The 18,217-nt window shown below is 38.0% G+C and overlaps 3 protein-coding genes across 6 annotated transcripts; 2 read left to right on the top strand and 1 right to left on the bottom strand.

The window, feature by feature from the left end:
• Positions 1–3,611: 3,611 nt before the first annotated feature.
• LOC137941496 (putative NAC domain-containing protein 94) lies at positions 3,612–5,544 on the top strand. The gene is made up of 3 exons (XM_068786938.1): positions 3,612–3,783; positions 4,374–4,675; positions 4,763–5,544. Exons 1-3 carry the CDS (start codon positions 3,612–3,614, stop codon positions 5,480–5,482), a joined length of 1,194 nt encoding a protein of 397 aa, XP_068643039.1. The 3' UTR covers positions 5,483–5,544.
• A 159-nt stretch (positions 5,545–5,703) lies between these two features.
• Positions 5,704–11,034, bottom strand: LOC137941488 (pentatricopeptide repeat-containing protein At1g74600, chloroplastic). Of its 3 annotated transcripts, none has more exons than XR_011110411.1 (2): positions 6,831–6,902; positions 5,704–5,871 (listed from the first exon to the last, which is right to left on the bottom strand). XR_011110411.1 is itself a non-coding variant. In XM_068786926.1 (2 exons), exon 1 carries the CDS (start codon positions 9,951–9,953, stop codon positions 7,680–7,682), a length of 2,274 nt encoding a protein of 757 aa, XP_068643027.1. In that variant the 5' UTR covers positions 9,954–10,007; the 3' UTR covers positions 5,704–5,871; positions 7,653–7,679. The 3 variants fall into 3 exon arrangements, 2 of the variants coding, with proteins under 2 accessions (XP_068643027.1, XP_068643028.1); XM_068786926.1 differs by lacking the exon at positions 6,831–6,902 and adding an exon at positions 7,653–10,007; XM_068786927.1 differs by lacking the exons at positions 5,704–5,871; positions 6,831–6,902 and adding exons at positions 7,138–9,860; positions 10,443–11,034.
• Positions 11,035–11,476: 442 nt separating this feature from the next.
• Positions 11,477–14,489, top strand: LOC137941413 (uncharacterized). 2 transcript variants are annotated; one of them, XM_068786809.1, is made up of 11 exons: positions 11,477–11,577; positions 12,125–12,182; positions 12,267–12,337; positions 12,417–12,466; positions 12,704–12,777; positions 12,866–12,928; positions 13,321–13,408; positions 13,551–13,613; positions 13,697–13,776; positions 13,853–13,924; positions 14,268–14,489. In XM_068786809.1, exons 2-11 carry the CDS (start codon positions 12,151–12,153, stop codon positions 14,362–14,364), a joined length of 690 nt encoding a protein of 229 aa, XP_068642910.1. In that variant the 5' UTR covers positions 11,477–11,577; positions 12,125–12,150; the 3' UTR covers positions 14,365–14,489. The 2 variants fall into 2 exon arrangements, with proteins under 2 accessions (XP_068642910.1, XP_068642908.1); XM_068786807.1 differs by having other exon boundaries at positions 12,118–12,182.
• Positions 14,490–18,217: the final 3,728 nt, after the last annotated feature.

Below are 18,217 nucleotides of genomic sequence, written 5' to 3'. Positions count from 1 at the left end.
ATATTTTTATTAAGTATATTATATTGGCCAATCGTATTAGAGTTAAGGTCATGTAAAAAACACCTTTTATCTAGTTTCTATCCATTTCAGAGGATTTGCTAGACATTGCAGGGTTGCAAAATGGGTGGATTACAGGGATTGGCCTCCATATTCCATCCTTTCTCTAACAAAAATCTCAGAAACACGATTATGAAATGGCTAATGAGAAAGAAGACATGGATCTGTACAGGGCTTGCAGCTCCAAGAAAGATATTCAAGTAATGGATGAAGATCCAAAGTACAGGCAGGCCTTTTGTCATCCTCCTGGCCAGGGAATAGTTTTTTACTACAAAGAACATTTGAAAAACAAAAGAAAAAAGGAAAGCTACACTAGCTGTTTTGAAGGTTCGCTTGTCTGCATTTGTTTACTGCATGACACTTCTTACAGTATGTGAAAGGGGCAATGGTGTTGGTGACTACAATTCTTACCAGAATTGATCTTGTCAAAGTAAGGGAAGTCATTGTTTCCCATTTCCTCCTTTTTCATTTGGGGAATTCGTTTGAAATGCTTACCTGAAGTTGATTTATTGGAGTTCACACCTGTTTCCATATACAACTTAGCTCTCCTAATCATTTGTATCAGTTGATTCCGTTAAGCACGTCTAGTTATTGGTCCTGGCCTTCATTTACATGTCCCTGAGCTTGAAGAGATTACCCAAGAAATCACCCAATCTTCCCTAATCGACAATTATAAAAATAAAAAAGAGCTCTAAAGAGTTCTTATCAGCCGATACCCATCAACAATTGTCAATTCTCAAGCTAGACTGTGAATTTGGATTGTGTGTTTTTAGCTAATATTATTCTTCTAACCACTGGAATCCTAAACTTCTCAATCAGAATCATTTGTCGATTATTTGATAACTGCAATTTGCCCAGCCTGTCTCTTTCATGGATTGTATCCTTCATTAGCCTCAGCCTCAAAAAAATCCTAGATTTAATAACTCAGGAGCTTGATTGATGTTTATTATATGTTAAGATGGTTACTTTGGAGGTTGGAGCTCTCATGTGTCTTTACATGGAACAATGATAAGGTTTGAACTGTAACTTATCATGGAAGGAAGTATTAACTGAATCAGATTATAAAACTCAAGTATACAATAATGGAGACAAAACAAGGTAGCTTTCACAGATCATATCTACAAATAAGAGATTTCAGGAATGTTTGAGTGATTTGGAAGCATATAGAACATGTCTTGGCTGTATCCTATGTAGGGAAAAGTGTGGGTTTCTCAATAGTAATACAGCTATTATTGTTTGGGTGGTGAATAGTTACAAAAGAAAAAACAAAATTAAGACTCCTGCAATGGGAACATGAGATGTTGAATGTTGACAAAGACTTGAAAACAACAACAATCAAACAAAAATTTGACATTTTTTATAGAAATAATGGTTCATCTCCTTGGATATTAACTGAAATGTTTGAAAGTAGATGTGGACTCATAATGTTGATAAGTAATTGTAGATCTGATGTGTTTTTTGAACACACACTTTTTGGGTACTTGAAGATGATTAGTAAACAACATCAAATTTACATGCCACTATGTGAAGGGATCATGTGGTTTGTGTATATTATATGATAAGAAGGGGAAAATTTAAAAAAAAAAAATATTAATAAAGAAGAGGTCACCTGTGAGGAGTTTCATCAAGCACCTTTGAAGCATTGATTATCTGATGGATTTGATCAAGCAGGGACCCTCCCCTATAGAATAGACCCCTATGAATTTGATTTGTCTAAGAATGAAGTGTTGTAGTCTTCCCATGAAAAGAAAAATCAGAAAAATGAAGAAGGGTTACATTGGGCAGTCAAAAGTTTAAACTCTTGGCATTGAATACAATGCAAGATTGCATTCAGTCATGGCTGAAATGCTAATACCTTCTAGGGGACTGATACACCTTTAAAGACCCATTAAAAAACAATTAGAACTATCTAATGATAAACTAATCGAAGTGGGTCTTGGTTAAATACTAAAAAAAAAAAAGAAGAAGAAGAAGGATTTGTACGGTGGAAACATGGGTTTTTGTTTTGAGAGTTTAATGTTCACAGATAATGAGGAAGGAGGCTTCGGTTTGAAGAATTTGACATATTTTTTAACTTGAGTTGCACGCTTGAAAGATATGAGGCAGGCCCAAGGTCAAGGAACAGACAAGATGGGTTTCAAACGAGGGCTAGATTTGGGGAGTTTCACTAAATTTGGAGTCCCCAAGCTTGGATTTGACTCAAGTATCCTCCCATTTATTAGTGGGTTCTTCACTTGTTCACCTCCTGGCAGACATGGTTTGCAAAGTCACTAATATGAACCAGTTAAATATGTAAGAATGGCTTGCTTCCACTTCCATGACTTGATCAACATTGCAGAAAACAAGGAAAATGAAGGGAATTCCATGAATTGGATTTCATTTTGAAACTTCTCATTCAACCAAGGGAAGATCACTATTTTACTCATTTAAGTCATTTTCCTGCCCTCTTTAGGCTTGCACTTGATGGATGCAGGCTTTCATTTTTTCACTTTCTGTGGAAGGTGAGATAGATACAGGATAGTGAAGGGTAAAGGCCACTTTAAGTATACTGAGACAAGTTGAAAGGTTTTAGAGTGAGATGGCCTATGGGGATATAATAAAATACTGGATTAGGATATGCTTCGAAGGGGTAATGGGTCCCATGTAAAGCAAATCTCTTAGGGTACTAAGGGAATTTCAATGAGATCCCAAATATCCACTCTGACAGGTCAGAACAGATCAGTGTATACCAGGGAGAGAATGAGGATTAGAAGGGTTTACAAAGAGAAAATGAAATGGGATTTTTGGATCATGAGAAGCCGTATAAGAAATATGAAAAATAGATCAAATAGTGTTTGAAGGAATTTGCAGAGAATCTTAGGAATTGAATATACGTTTGAATTTTTTGTTGTTGGAAGTTGGGTCAGAGTCCCATTGCTTGGAAAAATTCCAAAACCATATATTATATTTCATTGAAGCTTGCTTTGTCTGTATCTGAGCGGATAAACAAGGAGCGCCCCATGAGCTGAATATGATAAATGTGAAAAGAAAACGATTTGAAAATCCCAATAAACTGCTGAATTTGTAGTCTCTTGAGATCCTTCCCAATGGATTTAAGCAGCCTACGACTGTCGACTGTTACTCAATGGGAAGGAAGGAAGGGTCTTCAGTGAAACCCAGTACTGCTGTCTTACTTTGGTTCCTTGGTAGTTGTTCTTGAGTTTCTGGCAAGTGTTATTAAGAGGCCTTGGCGTCTGCCTTCCCAACTCTCCGCGTTCATCGCAAGAACACACTCTCCATTGCTCCGAAAGATCGGCCGAGACTTCATGGCAGACCTTATAATGGCAGCGCACTAAGTTTGTAAACTTCATGCATTGGTTCTGACCAACAGCTTTACTGTCACGGACTCCCGTACATTCCATTCATGGCTCTTCATTAAATTTCCATTCACTGCTTGTTTCTTCTGAGTGATTCTATCCGGTTGTGGGAAGAAAGACCGAAAATCTGTTCTGGGTTTCGGCTATCTTTCTGGTTGGGCTCGTCCAGTTTGAGAGAAGTCTGAGATTTCGAAGGAGATGGATGAAAAGAATGACGGAGAGGATGTGATGCTACCTGGGTTTCGGTTTCATCCGACGGATGAAGAGCTAGTTGGATTCTATCTTAAGTGGAAGATTCAACAGAAGCCACTGTCTATTGAGCTCATTAAACAGCTTGATATCTACAAGTATGATCCATGGGATCTTCCAAGTAAGCAATCTCAAGTTCAGTTCATTTTTTTTATGCTTAATACAAGGATGAAAAACAACTCCTGGACAATCTATTTTCTCTTTTCTCTTCTTTTTTTTTCTGGTTGTCAAGTGATCACATAAAATGAATTCCAGTGTGATACTTTCACAAGAGTTGTTTCAGTACTTTATTGAAGATTCAACTCTTCTGAAGCTCAATGAGTGTTCTGTAGTTATCTCTTAAACCTTTAAAGAAAGTCACAGCGAAATACTGGGTTTGATATGTTTTAATTCATCTTTGAAAAGTTGCCTTCGTGACAGTACCAGTTCATGAGGCTTAAACTTTGCCAGTCTCTCTTTTGTGGTCCCTGAAACAGTACTACTAGAGAGAAACCTTGTTTCCGATTGAACGAAAGCTGAACTTCCAGAAGCTTTACTCAAGAATCTCTTGCTTAATTCCTTTATTCATTCTGAAACTTCTGGATTTGACTCTGGGGGTGTTGAAGTTATAGAAGGAAATGATGACTTTCATTGTTTTTTCCTCTTTCTTAATTTTTTTTCTTCTGATACTGAGTATGACAAAGATTTCTTCTGATTGACCCCTTTTGCAAGAAGAGATGGCGACAACTGGCGAAAAAGAATGGTATTTCTATTGTCCTCGAGACAGAAAATATCGCAACAGTGCCAGGCCCAACAGGGTCACCGGAGCAGGGTTCTGGAAGGCTACCGGAACTGACAGACCCATCTACTCATCTGAAGGTACCAAGTGCATAGGCCTGAAGAAATCCCTTGTCTTCTACAAGGGCCGAGCTGCGAAAGGGATCAAAACTGACTGGATGATGCATGAGTTCAGACTCCCTTCTGTTTCCGACCTAACACACCCCAAAAGATACACTGATAAAAGTCTCCCAAATGTAAGGCTAACATAACCGCTTACTGGTATTAGACGTGCCTGCTTCAGTCTTCTTCTGCTAAAAGCTGTCTGGTTTTTTATTCTGCAGGATTCATGGGCTATTTGTAGGATCTTCAAGAAGACCAACTCCATGGCTCAGAGAGCTCTCTCCCATTCATGGGTATCTCCTGCGCCTGAGACCACTACTCGGGACATTTTTTCTCAAGTGACTCAAGGGACCCAGTTTGCCTCAGAAAACATCTCTTGTGCTAGTGAAACTGGATCAGCAATCCACTTCAGCTGTAATGATTTACAGCATTCCTGCACAACAACAAATTTTCCTCCAATTGAGATACCTCCCTGCAAGCCCATCAATACAACATGTAAGCCACCTCTGCACCCCATCTCCAACACAGAAATCCCTGCAAGCTTTCTGTTTTCCCCCCTTGACATGACTGCACCATCCAAATGTGGAGGAGACTTCAGTTCCATGCTTCTGAATCTGTCCCCCTCAGTTCTTGGTGATGCTGGGAAGTCCTATGGGAGTATAGACTTTGGAAACCAGCAGCAGAGCAACAGCAGCTTTGCTGTCACTCTACCGGTGGGGATGAATGGGAATCCAGGCAGTGGAGAAGCAGAGACATACTTGACGAGAACACCAGAAATCTCTCATGTCAATAGCCAGTGGGGCAGCGGAAGAACAATCAGTTTTCCTTTCAATCTCACATCAAATCTCTCTGATACTTGGAAACCCAGTCTGCCATGGGACTCTCCTCCCTGTCCCAGTGAGATATCCACAAGCAATTCCACAAATAAATGTTATACTTGAACAGAAAATTGAAGCCAAATACTTTAAATCTTTCCTTGTTTTAAGTTTGTGAAAGAGAAAAAAAGGCGAACAGAGTATGTGTTGGTTGATAAACTTGGTTTCTTCCTATCCTATACTGAAATTGCAAGAATCTATGCTGCTTTAATTATATAGTGAAAAAAGAACGGATTGGCATTTGCTGGAAAAATGAAAAAAAATTATGAATTTGTTTGGTCCTTGAATTCCACGAAAAAAATTAATTACAACCTTGTCTTTCAAGGCTCCATATTTTTTTATTTCAGAAAATCCAATCCTCAAAACACCGGTGCACGATACCTCGGACATGCCTCGTACTATTACTGGAACATGAAATGGAAGGCAAAGCAAGAATGTCTGCTCTGGTTTTGCACCTGTTGCAAGGAAGTTTCAGTATTGCAATTTGAAACTTACAAACAAGAAAATGGAAAAGATTCAATTTTATTATAACTGGTTATTTAAAAAAAGTTGGATGATAAAACATATTTTCTTATAGCTCCATGAAGGTCACTAAGAAGTTGGTTGTTCAATCTATCAATGTAACATTACAATATTGATTCTGTAACCTCGGAGAAGCTTTGGGCTTATTGCTTATTGCCAGTCTTGTCTCCATCAACCATTTGTCAAACTTTTGTATAAGATTTCATGATCTCAACTGCTTCACACATTAACCCAAAATTGACAACTACAAACCAAATCTTCCACTTCCTTTACATTTGTCTTCCTGCTTCTGTTAGGAACTAAAGGCAGAGCTTCAATGATTAATTTCACTATTTCTTTGAAATAAATATAACCCTCAGCCATAATTTTACCTATAAAGGCAAGCCAAAAACTACCTAGTCAAGACAAAATCAGCTTAACTCACCCTAGTTTGCTCTTCAATATTAGGATTATAGATATAATTCATAATACTTATGATCTCCTCTATTTCCATCAATAAAGTCCAGACCAAGTGTTTTTTTAATCTTTTCCGTTAGAAGTTGACAACTTCCTTATTCGAGGAGTCATTGTCTGTTATTATCTGGACAACATATTTTTAAGTAAAACCTGTCACAAATTTGTCCATCAACTTGTACAAATACAAAACATGTCACCTCTACGTGTGTCATTATCATTCCTCAGTTGAGGGGAAAAAGAAAAAGAAAAATGTTTTAGTCATCCATCAGCATAGAGAAGATGGACAAGATGCCTGGTGGGAATTCAGTTAAAACAACCTTTTTGTTGTTTTGAAAAAGGCAACTACCCAATTTTTCTCTTCCTCTATTTGAAATATCACAAAAAAAAAGGACATAATATAATAAAATGAAAATGATAAAAACTAACTTTTAATCACCAGATAGATCCCTGTTTTGAAGCCTCGCTCAACGTTTTTATGACAATGCCACATCAAGATTTTGGATCCCTTTCCTTAGGTGCCTGGCTATGAAGTTGAGTTTTCAAAGATAAATAAGGTTTTGTTTGGTTTAATATCAGAGACTGGATCTGATCCTAATAGCTACAACTTCTGAACTCAGTCTGTTATGAATTCATTGAAATTCTTAAAGACCTTGCTTCACTGCATGTATCCTTTCAAGTCTAACCAACTCTCTGATTTGAAAACACAGTGACAACATCACTGAAAGTTCTCATAGTGAGTCAGAATACAAGTGCATGAGAAGAGGAGGGGAAATAAAAAATGACAGGGCTCATAAGATTCCCAGACCCAAAACCAGAGACAGCATAAAACCAAAATACCTGCATAACTAAAATCTAGAACAAAAAGATGAGCCAAGAGAGTAATTAAAGAAATCTGACTCAAACACAGCACAGAATCAGAGACCCCTTGCCTGAGGAAATTTGATTCACCTAATTGAAGAAAATAAAACAAGTGGCTTGAAGAGTAAATCATTCTCTTACAACTGAAATTTATGCAAAGAAAAATATGAAATTTCTCCACTCGAATTTCACTAATAAGTCTGTAAAAGGTGGTAACTCTGTTTCTGAAGGGTAAGAATTGCAAAATCAAGACACATGCATGGCAAACCTTTATGCCCATTGAAGTGCACAAACCCAGCCACAAGTACCTTTAGCGAATATGATAAATTTGTTTGATAAAACAGAAAAAGAAATAAATGAGTCTAGGTTAATTTACAGTTAGATCTGACATGCAGGCTACCTAAATTTCAGAATCACTGCTTATTTTTCATACAAAACTCAGTCCCGGTTGCTTATTTAAGTTATGACCCTTCATCAGATGTCTGATTTTTATAACTCTTTCCCAGTCACCCAAATCCGCATAAATGTTGGATAGCAAAACATGGGCCCCCTCATCAGTTGGGTCCAATGCAATAATCTTCTCAAAAGCTAATTGCCCAAGGTCAACATTCCTATGTACCCTACAAGCTGCAAGAAAAGCTCCCCAAACTAGAGTATCTGGTTTTATAGGCATTGAATCAATGAACATTTTGGCTTCCTCTAACCTTCCTGCTCGACCAAGTAGGTCCACCATGCAGGCATAGTGGTGAGAGTTTGGTTCAATTCCAAAGTCTTTAACCATAGAATTTAGATGAATGTACCCTTCTTCCACCAACCCATTGTGGGTACAAGCAGACAAAACACCCACAAAAGTTACAGAATCGGGTGCAGTTCCTTCCTTTCTCATCCTGTCATATATCTTTAGAGCCTCCAGACCCTGCCCATGTTGTGCATAACAGGCAATCATGGTTGTCCAAGTGACAAGATCAGGTTTCCTTGTCTGATCAAATACCTTATGAGAATCCTCAATATTCCCACATTTTGAGTACATTGTGATCAAGGAACTGCTGACAGATTCGTTCAAATCTAACCCTGTTTTCACAGAGGATGCATGTAACTGCTTACCCATAGCTGGTCTAGTTAAATTTCCCAACAACACAATAACTGACGAGACTGTAAAGGAATCCATTTTCATGCCAGATACCAGCATTTGCTGGAACAGATATATTGCCCCTTCATTACATCCATATTGGGCATAGCCAGAAACCAAGGAGGACCATGCAATGTGATCTTTTTGAGGCATTGCATCAAATATTTTTCTTGCAGATGCTAGTTTCTTGCACTTTGAATACATGTTTACCAGAGCACCGCCAACAATCACCTCTGTTCCAAGTTCAACTCGAATAGCATAGCCATGTATTTCCTTCCCTTTTCTCAAGGAAATACAGGTTGAACATGCCATGAGAACTGCAGCTAAAGTTGTTTGATCCACTCTTAAGTCTTCTTGAAACACCATTTTTCTGAATAGCTCAAATGCCTTATCTCCTTGACCATGCTCGACAAAACCAGCTATTATTGAAGTCCATGAGACTCCATCTTTCTCAGGCATTTGTTCAAAAATGGTGTATGCTTCCCCTATATAACCACATTTGGAATACATTGTAGAAAGAGCACAGGCTACAGACATTTCAAGTATAAGACTGGCTTTAATAATGTAAGAATGTACTTGCTGTCCCATATCAACCCTATTAATAACACTTAAAATACTTGAACAAGAGTATTTATCAGGTTTCAGACCTTCCCTGAACATCTCCTGAAACAATTCTACTGATTCTCTTAACCTATTGTTCAGCCCTAATCCAGATATCATAATTGCCCAAGAGCGAACATTCTCCACCAAATCAAATTCCTCAAACACCATCGCAGCCAACTCAATTTTCCCAATTTTTGCATACGTATTGATCAAAGCATCTTTCACAGCTGAATCTAAAGAGAAGCCAGCCTTCAAAATTAAACCATGGACTTGGAAGGCCTCTTTAGACATGGCTGGTTTAGCACAAGCAGTAAGCACACTTGTAATTGTGTACTTATTGATAACTTCACCAATTTCTTTCATAATCTTGAAATATCTCAAGGCATTTACATAATCCTCCTTCTGTACAAAACCTGATATTATAACTGTCCAAGACACAACATTTCGGCTTGGCATTCGTGAAAATTGTTTGACAGCATCATTAACATCACCACATTTTGCATATAAATCAACAATAGCAGTTCCCAAAAACACATCATCTTTTAATCCGTGTTTAATCACAGATCCATGCAAGCCTCTTCCCATCTCCATTTCCCCAAGTGCCGTACAAGCAGTTAATACACTTGAAAATGTAAATCCATTAGGTATTGAAAACCCGTTTACCATCTGAGAGAAAAGACCCAAAGCAGCCCACATTTCCCTATTCTTAATGCACCCAGAAATAATGGCATTCCACAACACAACATTCTCAGTTGCCACCTCAGAGAATAGCTTCATAGCATCATCCAGATTGCAGCTTTTTGCAAACAGATCTATCATTGTAGTGCAGACATAATTGTCTGAAGATAGCCCTTTTTTTATGATGACAGAGTAAACCTGTTTGCCAAAACACAGAGATTCAGAGGCTGCACAAGCTGAAAGAACACTCCCATATGTGATCTGATTAGGTTGAAGTCCAGAAGAATGCATTCTACGGAAAACTCTCAATGACTCTTCAAATTGAAGATTTTGGTTGTTGCGAGAAATAATGAGATTCAATGTGTTAAAACTTGGGTTAGGAAGTTCCTCTATAGAACTGGGGGAAGCAGACGTAAAATATGAAGAAGCAAGCGAGTTGGCTATATGATTATCTAATTGAAAATGGGGTGTTTTGAAGCCCTGGTATAGAAAGAATATGGTTTCTTTCACTATCAGTCTCTTTTTTCTGGTAGGAAGTTTGAAAATAAGAAATGGATTGCAGGATAGTGAAAATATTTTCATGTTTCTTCTGAAGGTTATAAGGCTTCGAAAGGAACAAACTGTTCAATACAACAAAACTTCCACGAAGGAAAAGAACAGAGAGATACCTTCTTCTTACATCCTGCTCAATGTAACAAAAAAAATTCCAACTTGGTACAAGCAATCCGGAAAGCAGAAACAAAAGTCGATGCCTTATATAGATAAAGAACGAGCATTTACCAGTTACCACATCCAAACAGAGGCGCACCAAGCAGCCCAAAATCAAAGCTTTTTCAATTCAACCAAATCTCCAAAATGCTCATGACAGAAGCCGGTCTTAAAGTTGAAGCAGAAAAGAAAAGACGATAAATTGCCGTGACTTGGTATGTTCGAAGAGTAGCAGTAAGAGAAGAGACTATTCGGGCGATCAAGCACTCTCTGCACACCAGCTAAGAGAGAAAATTTTCTCTTCACAGTTCCCATATGCATGACATATACACGAATATCCTCCATGACCTTGCGGCTTGTCGGTAATCCACAAAATTCCTTCATTGAGGTTGTTGAGAAAATCACGTTGAAATCAACGATATACCAACTCAATAGAAATCAACACGGAAAAATAAACTTCCCCGTTTTAATGTATCAGAGCAGGCGTTCTACCCTGTCTCTACCGCTCTCGAGCGATTTTAGATTTTTTTGCACTCGGAAATTTTGCAGAGTTATTTCTCGCCGTTCGCCGAGCTTCGCTGCTCACTATTTTCCGCCACCGCGCCGCCGTTCGTTACCCCCCGTTTGCCGTCGTTCGTCCATCGTCCGCCGTCGCCGAGCTTCGTTTCTGTTTTTCTCTCGCTCTGCTCCGAAGCGAGAGGCGAGAAGATGCAATTTTGCAGAAACTACTGCGATGAATTAATTCAGCGCCTTTTCCCAAACTCAGCCGAGCCGAAGACTATCCAATACAGATCCAAGCCGAGACGAGCCAGTTTTTCTGCCGAGTCGACTCGGACCCTGGTTTTCTACTGTCAACGCGGGTCTGGGTAAATTATTCTCTACCCTCCGTTATCACCGTTTCTCATCATCATAATCAACGATCAAGCTTAAATCCGTACAGTGACTAAATGAAAATAAAAATGAAAATGAAATTATTGGCTTATATTTTTAATTAGGACGGAAGATTCGCATCTGGAAACCCGTACGTCACGGGAAGGGGATATTCGCCCACCGTATCCTCTATATTTTCGGGGCCATGCCTTAAATCCTTATCTCGAACAGACTCCTCTCAGACACCGAGAAATCCGCTCAACGAGCCGCAAACACGTCTCTGTGGCCGACTATTCTTCTCTCACTGTGGAGATCCGGAAGAGGAATCACGTTCGCAGTAAGTTCTTGTCGTTTCTTTTCCCCTTCAAATCGTGTTTTTTCATGAACATTTTGGAGGTTAGGTTGAGAAGGGAAATGCAAATGTTTTTGAGTCCCTTGGGATCGTCTTCCGTCTTGGATCTGGTAAAGTCTCGTTTTATTTTAGGTGAATTGGCTTGTTTCGTATCGGTTGTGCTGTGTTGGATGTTTGTTGAAATCATTAGATTTTCATTTTGCTCTTTTGAATTTAAAAACCTTTTTGTTTTTGTCTTTTTTCTTTCTCGATTTGTTTTGGAGAAAGTGGATCACGTTTTTCTCTTTAAATTTGTGAGAGATGTACTGCAGATTAATGTCTGCTAGGCTCTCTGTATGGTTGAGACTGGTTTCTCGATTGTGGAGTTCTGAACTGGGAGGAGTTGGTGCCTTTTTTTTTTTAAATCTTAGCGCATTTCAGAAAAAAAAAAAAAAAAAAAAAGGATGCTATCTCTATATTTTGGCATTCCGGAATCAGTATTTGATTGGATATAGCTTGAATTGCGCTTATGCCTGATGTTGGAAGAAAATAGGTTCTTGTTGGAGACACGAAGACGCCATGAAGTTCTTGGAATACACACCTTTTGAGAGGTACTTTCTTTGTGGGTCAAGGTTATTTTGCTTCTTGGGATTACACAGTTGTCACTGATTTAATGCAATATGCTACTTTTTCAGCATAAACTATTTCTTGAGTCACTTAAATCTTGGAGAATGTACCCTGAAAGGAAACCTGGAAGCCTATTCTTGTAAGTTCGTGGGTTACTGTGATGAAAAATTTCGTTGTTCCAGAGCTATTATTCACAAGCTGCTGCTATAACTCTGCAGGCAAACATATAGGAGCAGATAGGAAATTGTCACTGAGTTTAGAGCATGAGGTAATCGCAGGGCTATTAAGAAAAGCCACCACAACTATTATTCATTTTCGTTGTAGTATAAAACGCATGCAGCTCATGATATTTTAAGTTTAAACTTACTGCCATAGGATACCCAATTAAGAAATCAATGACCGGTAGTTTATGCATCAAATAGTTTCTTACCTATGCATTCGTGCTTGTATATTGTCCATGAGTCATGCATATCTCGAGTTTGATGAATTGCCCTTTCTTTTTCAGATTCTTGACTACCTTGGTCAATCATCAGAAAGTGATTCCTCGTCCCCAATTGAATTCCTATCTAGCAGATCAAGGTTGTCTATGTTTAATAGAATTAAGGAGTTTTTCTTTTTCTATCACATCATGCGTTTTGTGTTTATAATTCTCTTTTCTGTTGACCAGTCGGAAGACTTTGATTTACTTGTTTCTTACCCTGAGTCACATGTATCCAGACTACGACTTCAGGTATCTCCTAGTACTGTTTTATGATTCTATTACTTACCATAACTCACTGGGAAGAAGGATTTTGGGTAATGTCAATGTCAGCTTTTTGGTGACCTGGCATCCTGTAATATGATCCTCTCTTACCACAAAAGGGAATGTTGTCAAAAGGATTGACAGACGGTTCTTTGAACTGTTGCTCTTAAAGGAGCTGAGAGTTCAAGTCTCTCCATTTCCCTGCTAAGTCATCCTTCCAGTTGGTAATCTTCTTAGAAGTATATATTTCATATGTTTACGCACATCTTGTTAAATGTTTTTTAAGAGATTATATATTATGATTGTAAACAATAGAATAACCATGGTACTTTAAAAACTTTTATATGACAATACAATGCCTTCATGTACCGATTGAGCAGACCCGTGCAAGCCCACCATCTCTTCAGAGATGAAGAATGGGATGGTTTCAAGCAGATATTTGACACTTACTTGTTTGAAGCAGCCAAGGTGTGTTTTCTTTACTTTATATATTTTATTGAAGCAGCAAGGTATGCTGTGTCAATTGGGCTAGAATGCTTCATCAATCTGAACCTTTTTTATTCCATTCATCTTTTTTAATATGAAATATAAATGTATAAATTGACTGCAGAAATGGTCTTTGACAAATGATGACTGCTCCCTGTTCGATAGCATCTCAAAAGCTATTGATGAGGTGAATATATTCATTATCTTCTCGATGATGAGTGGTTAGCAGTTGTGAGTAGTTTTTTGAAGCCTATTAAATCTGCTGCGCAGGTTGTAAAGCTAGCCGAATGTGAAATTTACAGTTTCAATCCAGATATTGAAGAAGATCCGTTTGTGGAGAAGGGAGCCATGTAAGAAACCACAAGATCTTTATCTGGCATTCTTATGCTGCTGCAGTTTCACTTATAGATTTATGATTTCATGCAGATGGTCATTCCATTTCTTCCTCTATAATCGAAAGCTCAAACGTGTTGTCAGTTTCAGATGCTGCTGCCTAAGGTGCGCATTTGTTTGTTATGGTGTTGTCATTTATTTAATATTTGTACCATAACAGTTCGTGTTCATTCGAATCCATCTTTTGAACATTTTATACGGGAAAAGCCATAGATCCTCGTGCTTTAGCACAGGATTCCAGCACCAACGATGTGGAGAGATCTCCATTAGCAATTATTGAATTGCCTGCAAAACCAGATCAGGCAATGATTGTGTGATGATAATTCTACGTCTATGCTGCTTCCAGTTCACTGACACAATATAGCATTCAACCAGAACTTATCGGCAAACACAAAGAGTTGATCATATTTTGTTTTGCATTTTTCATGTACGCTCTGTTGGTGGTCAGCAACTTGGTGGCTGATGGTTTTCTTATGGACCATGAGATGATTGATGATGACGATGACGACGACGACGAAGACATATTCAATGAGATGGACATGTAATATTTTGTAAATGTGCCACATCGATTGTAGCTCACTTGACTCGGAGCAATTTCTTTGTTTGTTCGTATGTAAATGCTTGTAAAAGCCAGACGCAGCCAGGCTCACAGAAAATTTGTACTTTTGTATATCTGTTCTGATCTGCACCTGAAGTGGCATTCTGTTACTTTTCAACGACATTATATTCTTGGGGCATCTCAGTCCTCTCTATTGCATCACGTCTGACACAGAATTCTATACCATTTAAAATTGTCCACTTTTGCTGAATTATCTTTTTTTTCCCATTTCTTCTTCGGTGTGCAGTCATTTCATTGTATAAAGCCCGCCTTCGACGTGGAAAACATTAATTTCTTGTTCATTTCTGGGTTGATTTACACCAGAATAGTTAACAGTAGCAGCCACCGACAGAGAAAGTGATAAAAACCGCCGGCGAGGAGCAAAAAGCAGCTAGAGATGAACTGGTTGAGAAACTGCGAATGCTGGAAGAGGGGCTTGGAAAGGATTTCTCAGGTGGGACTCCCTGTCTGCACGGAGAGCAGCCCGGATTTCTGGACATAGTGATCAGGGCAAGATTTGTTGATCACCAGGCCGTCGAAGAGGCATTTGGGTTACAGATTTTGGATCCGGAGAGGCACCCATTGCTGTTCCAATGGTTGACAACGATGAAAGAGATTGGATCGTGAAGGAGACTCCTCCAGAGCATGAAAGAATGGTGGCTTTTGACAAGCTTTTAAGACAAATGGCCTTGAATTCTTCAAAAGAGTGATGGATTGGATTTTAGAGTGGCTTAGAAATCGGAATTATCTTTCGAGTTACCCCATGTCCGGTCTCTAGACCAACGAGTTCCAATCTATACTACCTTGACTACAAGTTTTTATGTGGGAAAAAGAGTACAATAATTATATCTTGGATTGATGAATTATTTACAATAAAAAGTGATTGGATTTAATTTTTAGATTGTGTTTGTTGAGTATATGGTTCATACATGAGGTTGGAGCTATTTTTGTATAGGAGTTGCGTCTTTTCTATACAAATATGTATAGGATTTAATATAAATATGTATTATGTAACCCTAATTAAAATTAGTGAGATTTTTCGGTCGTCGCTCCGTGGACATAAACACACTACCGAACCACCGTAAAATACTGTTTTCTTCATTTTTCCTTTGTTTTCTTTGTTAATCACACTAGAAGGGATTTCGTTCTATAGTATTTTTATTCAGTATAGTGGAGCACAAATGACATTTCATCTGGATGTTGGGGATGAAGCAGTCCTTCATCTCCACGTTATAAAAAAATTCATCTCGTTGAAGACCATTTTCCCCAATCTTCCAGATGAAGGACGCGCGCCGCAATTGATTTTTTTTTTCCCTCTCTCTCCTCACACCCCCTCTCTCGCGCGTCCTCATTTCTGTTTTTTCCTCCCTCTCTCCCCCCCCCTCTCTCGTCTCCCTACGCCCCCGACGTCTCTGCTCCCTCTCTTATCTTGGACTCTCCTCTCCGGCCTCCATCTCTGCTCCCTCTCGTTTCCGGCCTCTGGCTCTCGGTCTTCTCTCGGACTCGCCCTCTCTCTCGCACCCCTTCTCTCGTCTTTGTGCCTCCCTCTCTTCTCTTAGACTTGCTCTCCATTTTTCTCTCTCTTATCCCTCTCAACCTCCCATTCTTCTCTCTCTTCTCCCTCTCTTCTCCCTTTCAACCTCCCTTCTCTCTCGCTATTCTCCTTTCCCCCAAAATACCTTCCTATTTCGTTCGATTTTCCCATTTCAATTTCGATTTTCTTCGATTTTGACATTTGGGCATCAATTGCTTAATTTCTACTTCGATTAGGCATCAATTTTCCTATTCGACATCAATTTCACCCTTTGGCTTCGGTTTTCCCCAAATTTCTAAAGGTATGACTAAACCCTAATTTTTTTCATTAAATTAGTGTTTTATTTTATTTATTTTTATTTTCAATGCCTAATTGGGGGTTATTTGTGCATAATTGTGGGATTTAGGGTTACGGTTTAGGGTCTAAATTCTTGATTCAGGTTAGGGATTATTTTTAGGACATACTTAAATCTGTTCAAGAGGTTAACTAGAGATAAAATTAGACATTTATTTTTTGTGAATCAGTGAATCAGAGTCAACATTTTCAATAAACTATCTCAATAACTGGTTCAGAATTCACAAGTAAAACTCGACTGGTGCCTACAACTTGAATGAGAGAATACCAAGTCGCTCATTTTTGTTTGAAGCACTGCTTTGGATATATGGAGCAGCTAAAAGGTACAAATTTTTTAATCAGCTCTTTTGAAAACACTGTTTGTACCCTTAAAGTGGTTCTTTGAGTGTATAACTGGAAGTGGTAGAGATGGAGCTACGTGGTTAGTGCAACTTCCCTTGCACCAAAGCCAGGCTGGAAAAACTCAATAGAAAACTCAATTTCAAATGTTAAAAGGCGCACCTCCATTTTCTTTTAAGATCCAGGTGAAAATTGTACATGCTTGTTGTATATTGCACAATTATATACGTGGAGAGGATTATGATGATATATTTGAAGATGAAGATGATGATTCGAGTGGCAAGCTCGGTGGAGGAGGTGATGCGGTCCAATTAGGTGCAATGGATGATACAAATAGTGACGATTGCGATGGTCTTGAGGATGTGGGTAGCCAAGTAACATGCTTTCGGAAGTAGAGTGCATTAGAATCCACAAGAGCCGCACAATTTCTAGATGCCATATCGACTTCTATGTGGAACGATAAATGATGGTTATATCTTATTACTTTTGAACATGCGTCGTTTATATGTACTAAACTTGTAACTTGATGATTTTAATATTAAAGACACGAACTCGTTATTTGAATAATCTTTTTTTTAGGTTATTAATAAAGTTGTATATGTATTTATTTATTATTTTTGCTCAATTTTATTACTATATTAAACTTCATATTTAAGTCTCTGGTAAATAGAATATAATTAAAGTATGCATTTGATTAATTAATTACTTTTAATTTTGTGAAAATATATTATTAATTTATACCATGTAAAAAATCTATCTTATGTTATTAATATAATATTTTTTTATTCATTAATCATATTTATTTTTTATTTACTCTATTGTATTAGTGATTTAATAGTGGTAATTAAAATATTATTAACTCAAGCACTTGGTTTAATTAACTCATTTTTATAATTAATAAAATCAATAGTTTTAAATTTCGAAGATGAAGATAAAGATGAACTTGTCCACACTAATACCCATTTCGAAGATTTCGAAGATAAACTTGTCCCCCATTTTGAAGATAAAGATCATGTAGATGCATGAGATGAAGATGAAGATGAACTTTAAATTTTCAGTTCGTTGACCACAACGATGTAGTTAGGGATTTATTTGTAATATAAATACTAGAAACATCATCTAAAGGGATTTATGTACTTCTAAATACATTGCGAGTTATATTTACTGGGTTAATGCGGACCAGTAAGAAATCAAACTGAATCGAGTTTCTAAATTCTTGTTTCTCATCTGGAGAAATACTGCACTTGAAAAGTCACCTTAACAATTTGTTAGGACCTTCAATGATATAAAGGAGAGCTCACTCTCTATTCTCTACGATTTTCAGAACGAAAACTGGAGAATGGTTTTGTAACCAGTGTTATCGGATTTCTGATATGTATCAAGAACCTCAAAATCTAATATAAATCGGCTTTATTGACTGATGCATCCCTCCTGTATCTCTGTGTTTCAACTTCTTCTTCCCGTTTCTTCTTACAGTTTGTGATCATTAATTTTATTCAACAAAGACTGCCTTCCACAGGGAAAATTTAGTGTCGGTCGAGTTGACTAAGAACAGTTGACAGAAGCATCCGTC

Source organism: Aristolochia californica, unplaced genomic scaffold (assembly GCF_029961685.1).
Source record: "Aristolochia californica isolate CCGP_79_NKW_82.1479 unplaced genomic scaffold, dmAriCali1.0.hap1 SCAF_9, whole genome shotgun sequence".
Taxonomy (NCBI): Eukaryota; Viridiplantae; Streptophyta; class Magnoliopsida; order Piperales; family Aristolochiaceae; genus Aristolochia; species Aristolochia californica.
The sequence above is the reverse complement of the archived record's forward strand: the minus strand, read 5'-3'. Positions and strand labels throughout refer to the sequence as shown.

Coding starts and splice junctions, on each gene's coding strand:
- LOC137941496 (XM_068786938.1), top strand. CDS start 3,612: ATGGATGAAAAGAATGACGGAGAGGATGTGATGCTACCTGGGTTTCGG. Junction 3,784..4,373: donor TGATCCATGGGATCTTCCAA/GTAAGCAATCTC, acceptor CCCTTTTGCAAG/AAGAGATGGCGACAACTGGC. Junction 4,676..4,762: donor CTGATAAAAGTCTCCCAAAT/GTAAGGCTAACA, acceptor TTTATTCTGCAG/GATTCATGGGCTATTTGTAG.
- LOC137941488 (XM_068786926.1), bottom strand. CDS start 9,953: ATGCATTCTTCTGGACTTCAACCTAATCAGATCACATATGGGAGTGTT.
- LOC137941413 (XM_068786809.1), top strand. CDS start 12,151: ATGAAGTTCTTGGAATACACACCTTTTGAGAG. Junction 12,183..12,266: donor GAATACACACCTTTTGAGAG/GTACTTTCTTTG, acceptor CTACTTTTTCAG/CATAAACTATTTCTTGAGTC. Junction 12,929..13,320: donor TATCCAGACTACGACTTCAG/GTATCTCCTAGT, acceptor CCGATTGAGCAG/ACCCGTGCAAGCCCACCATC.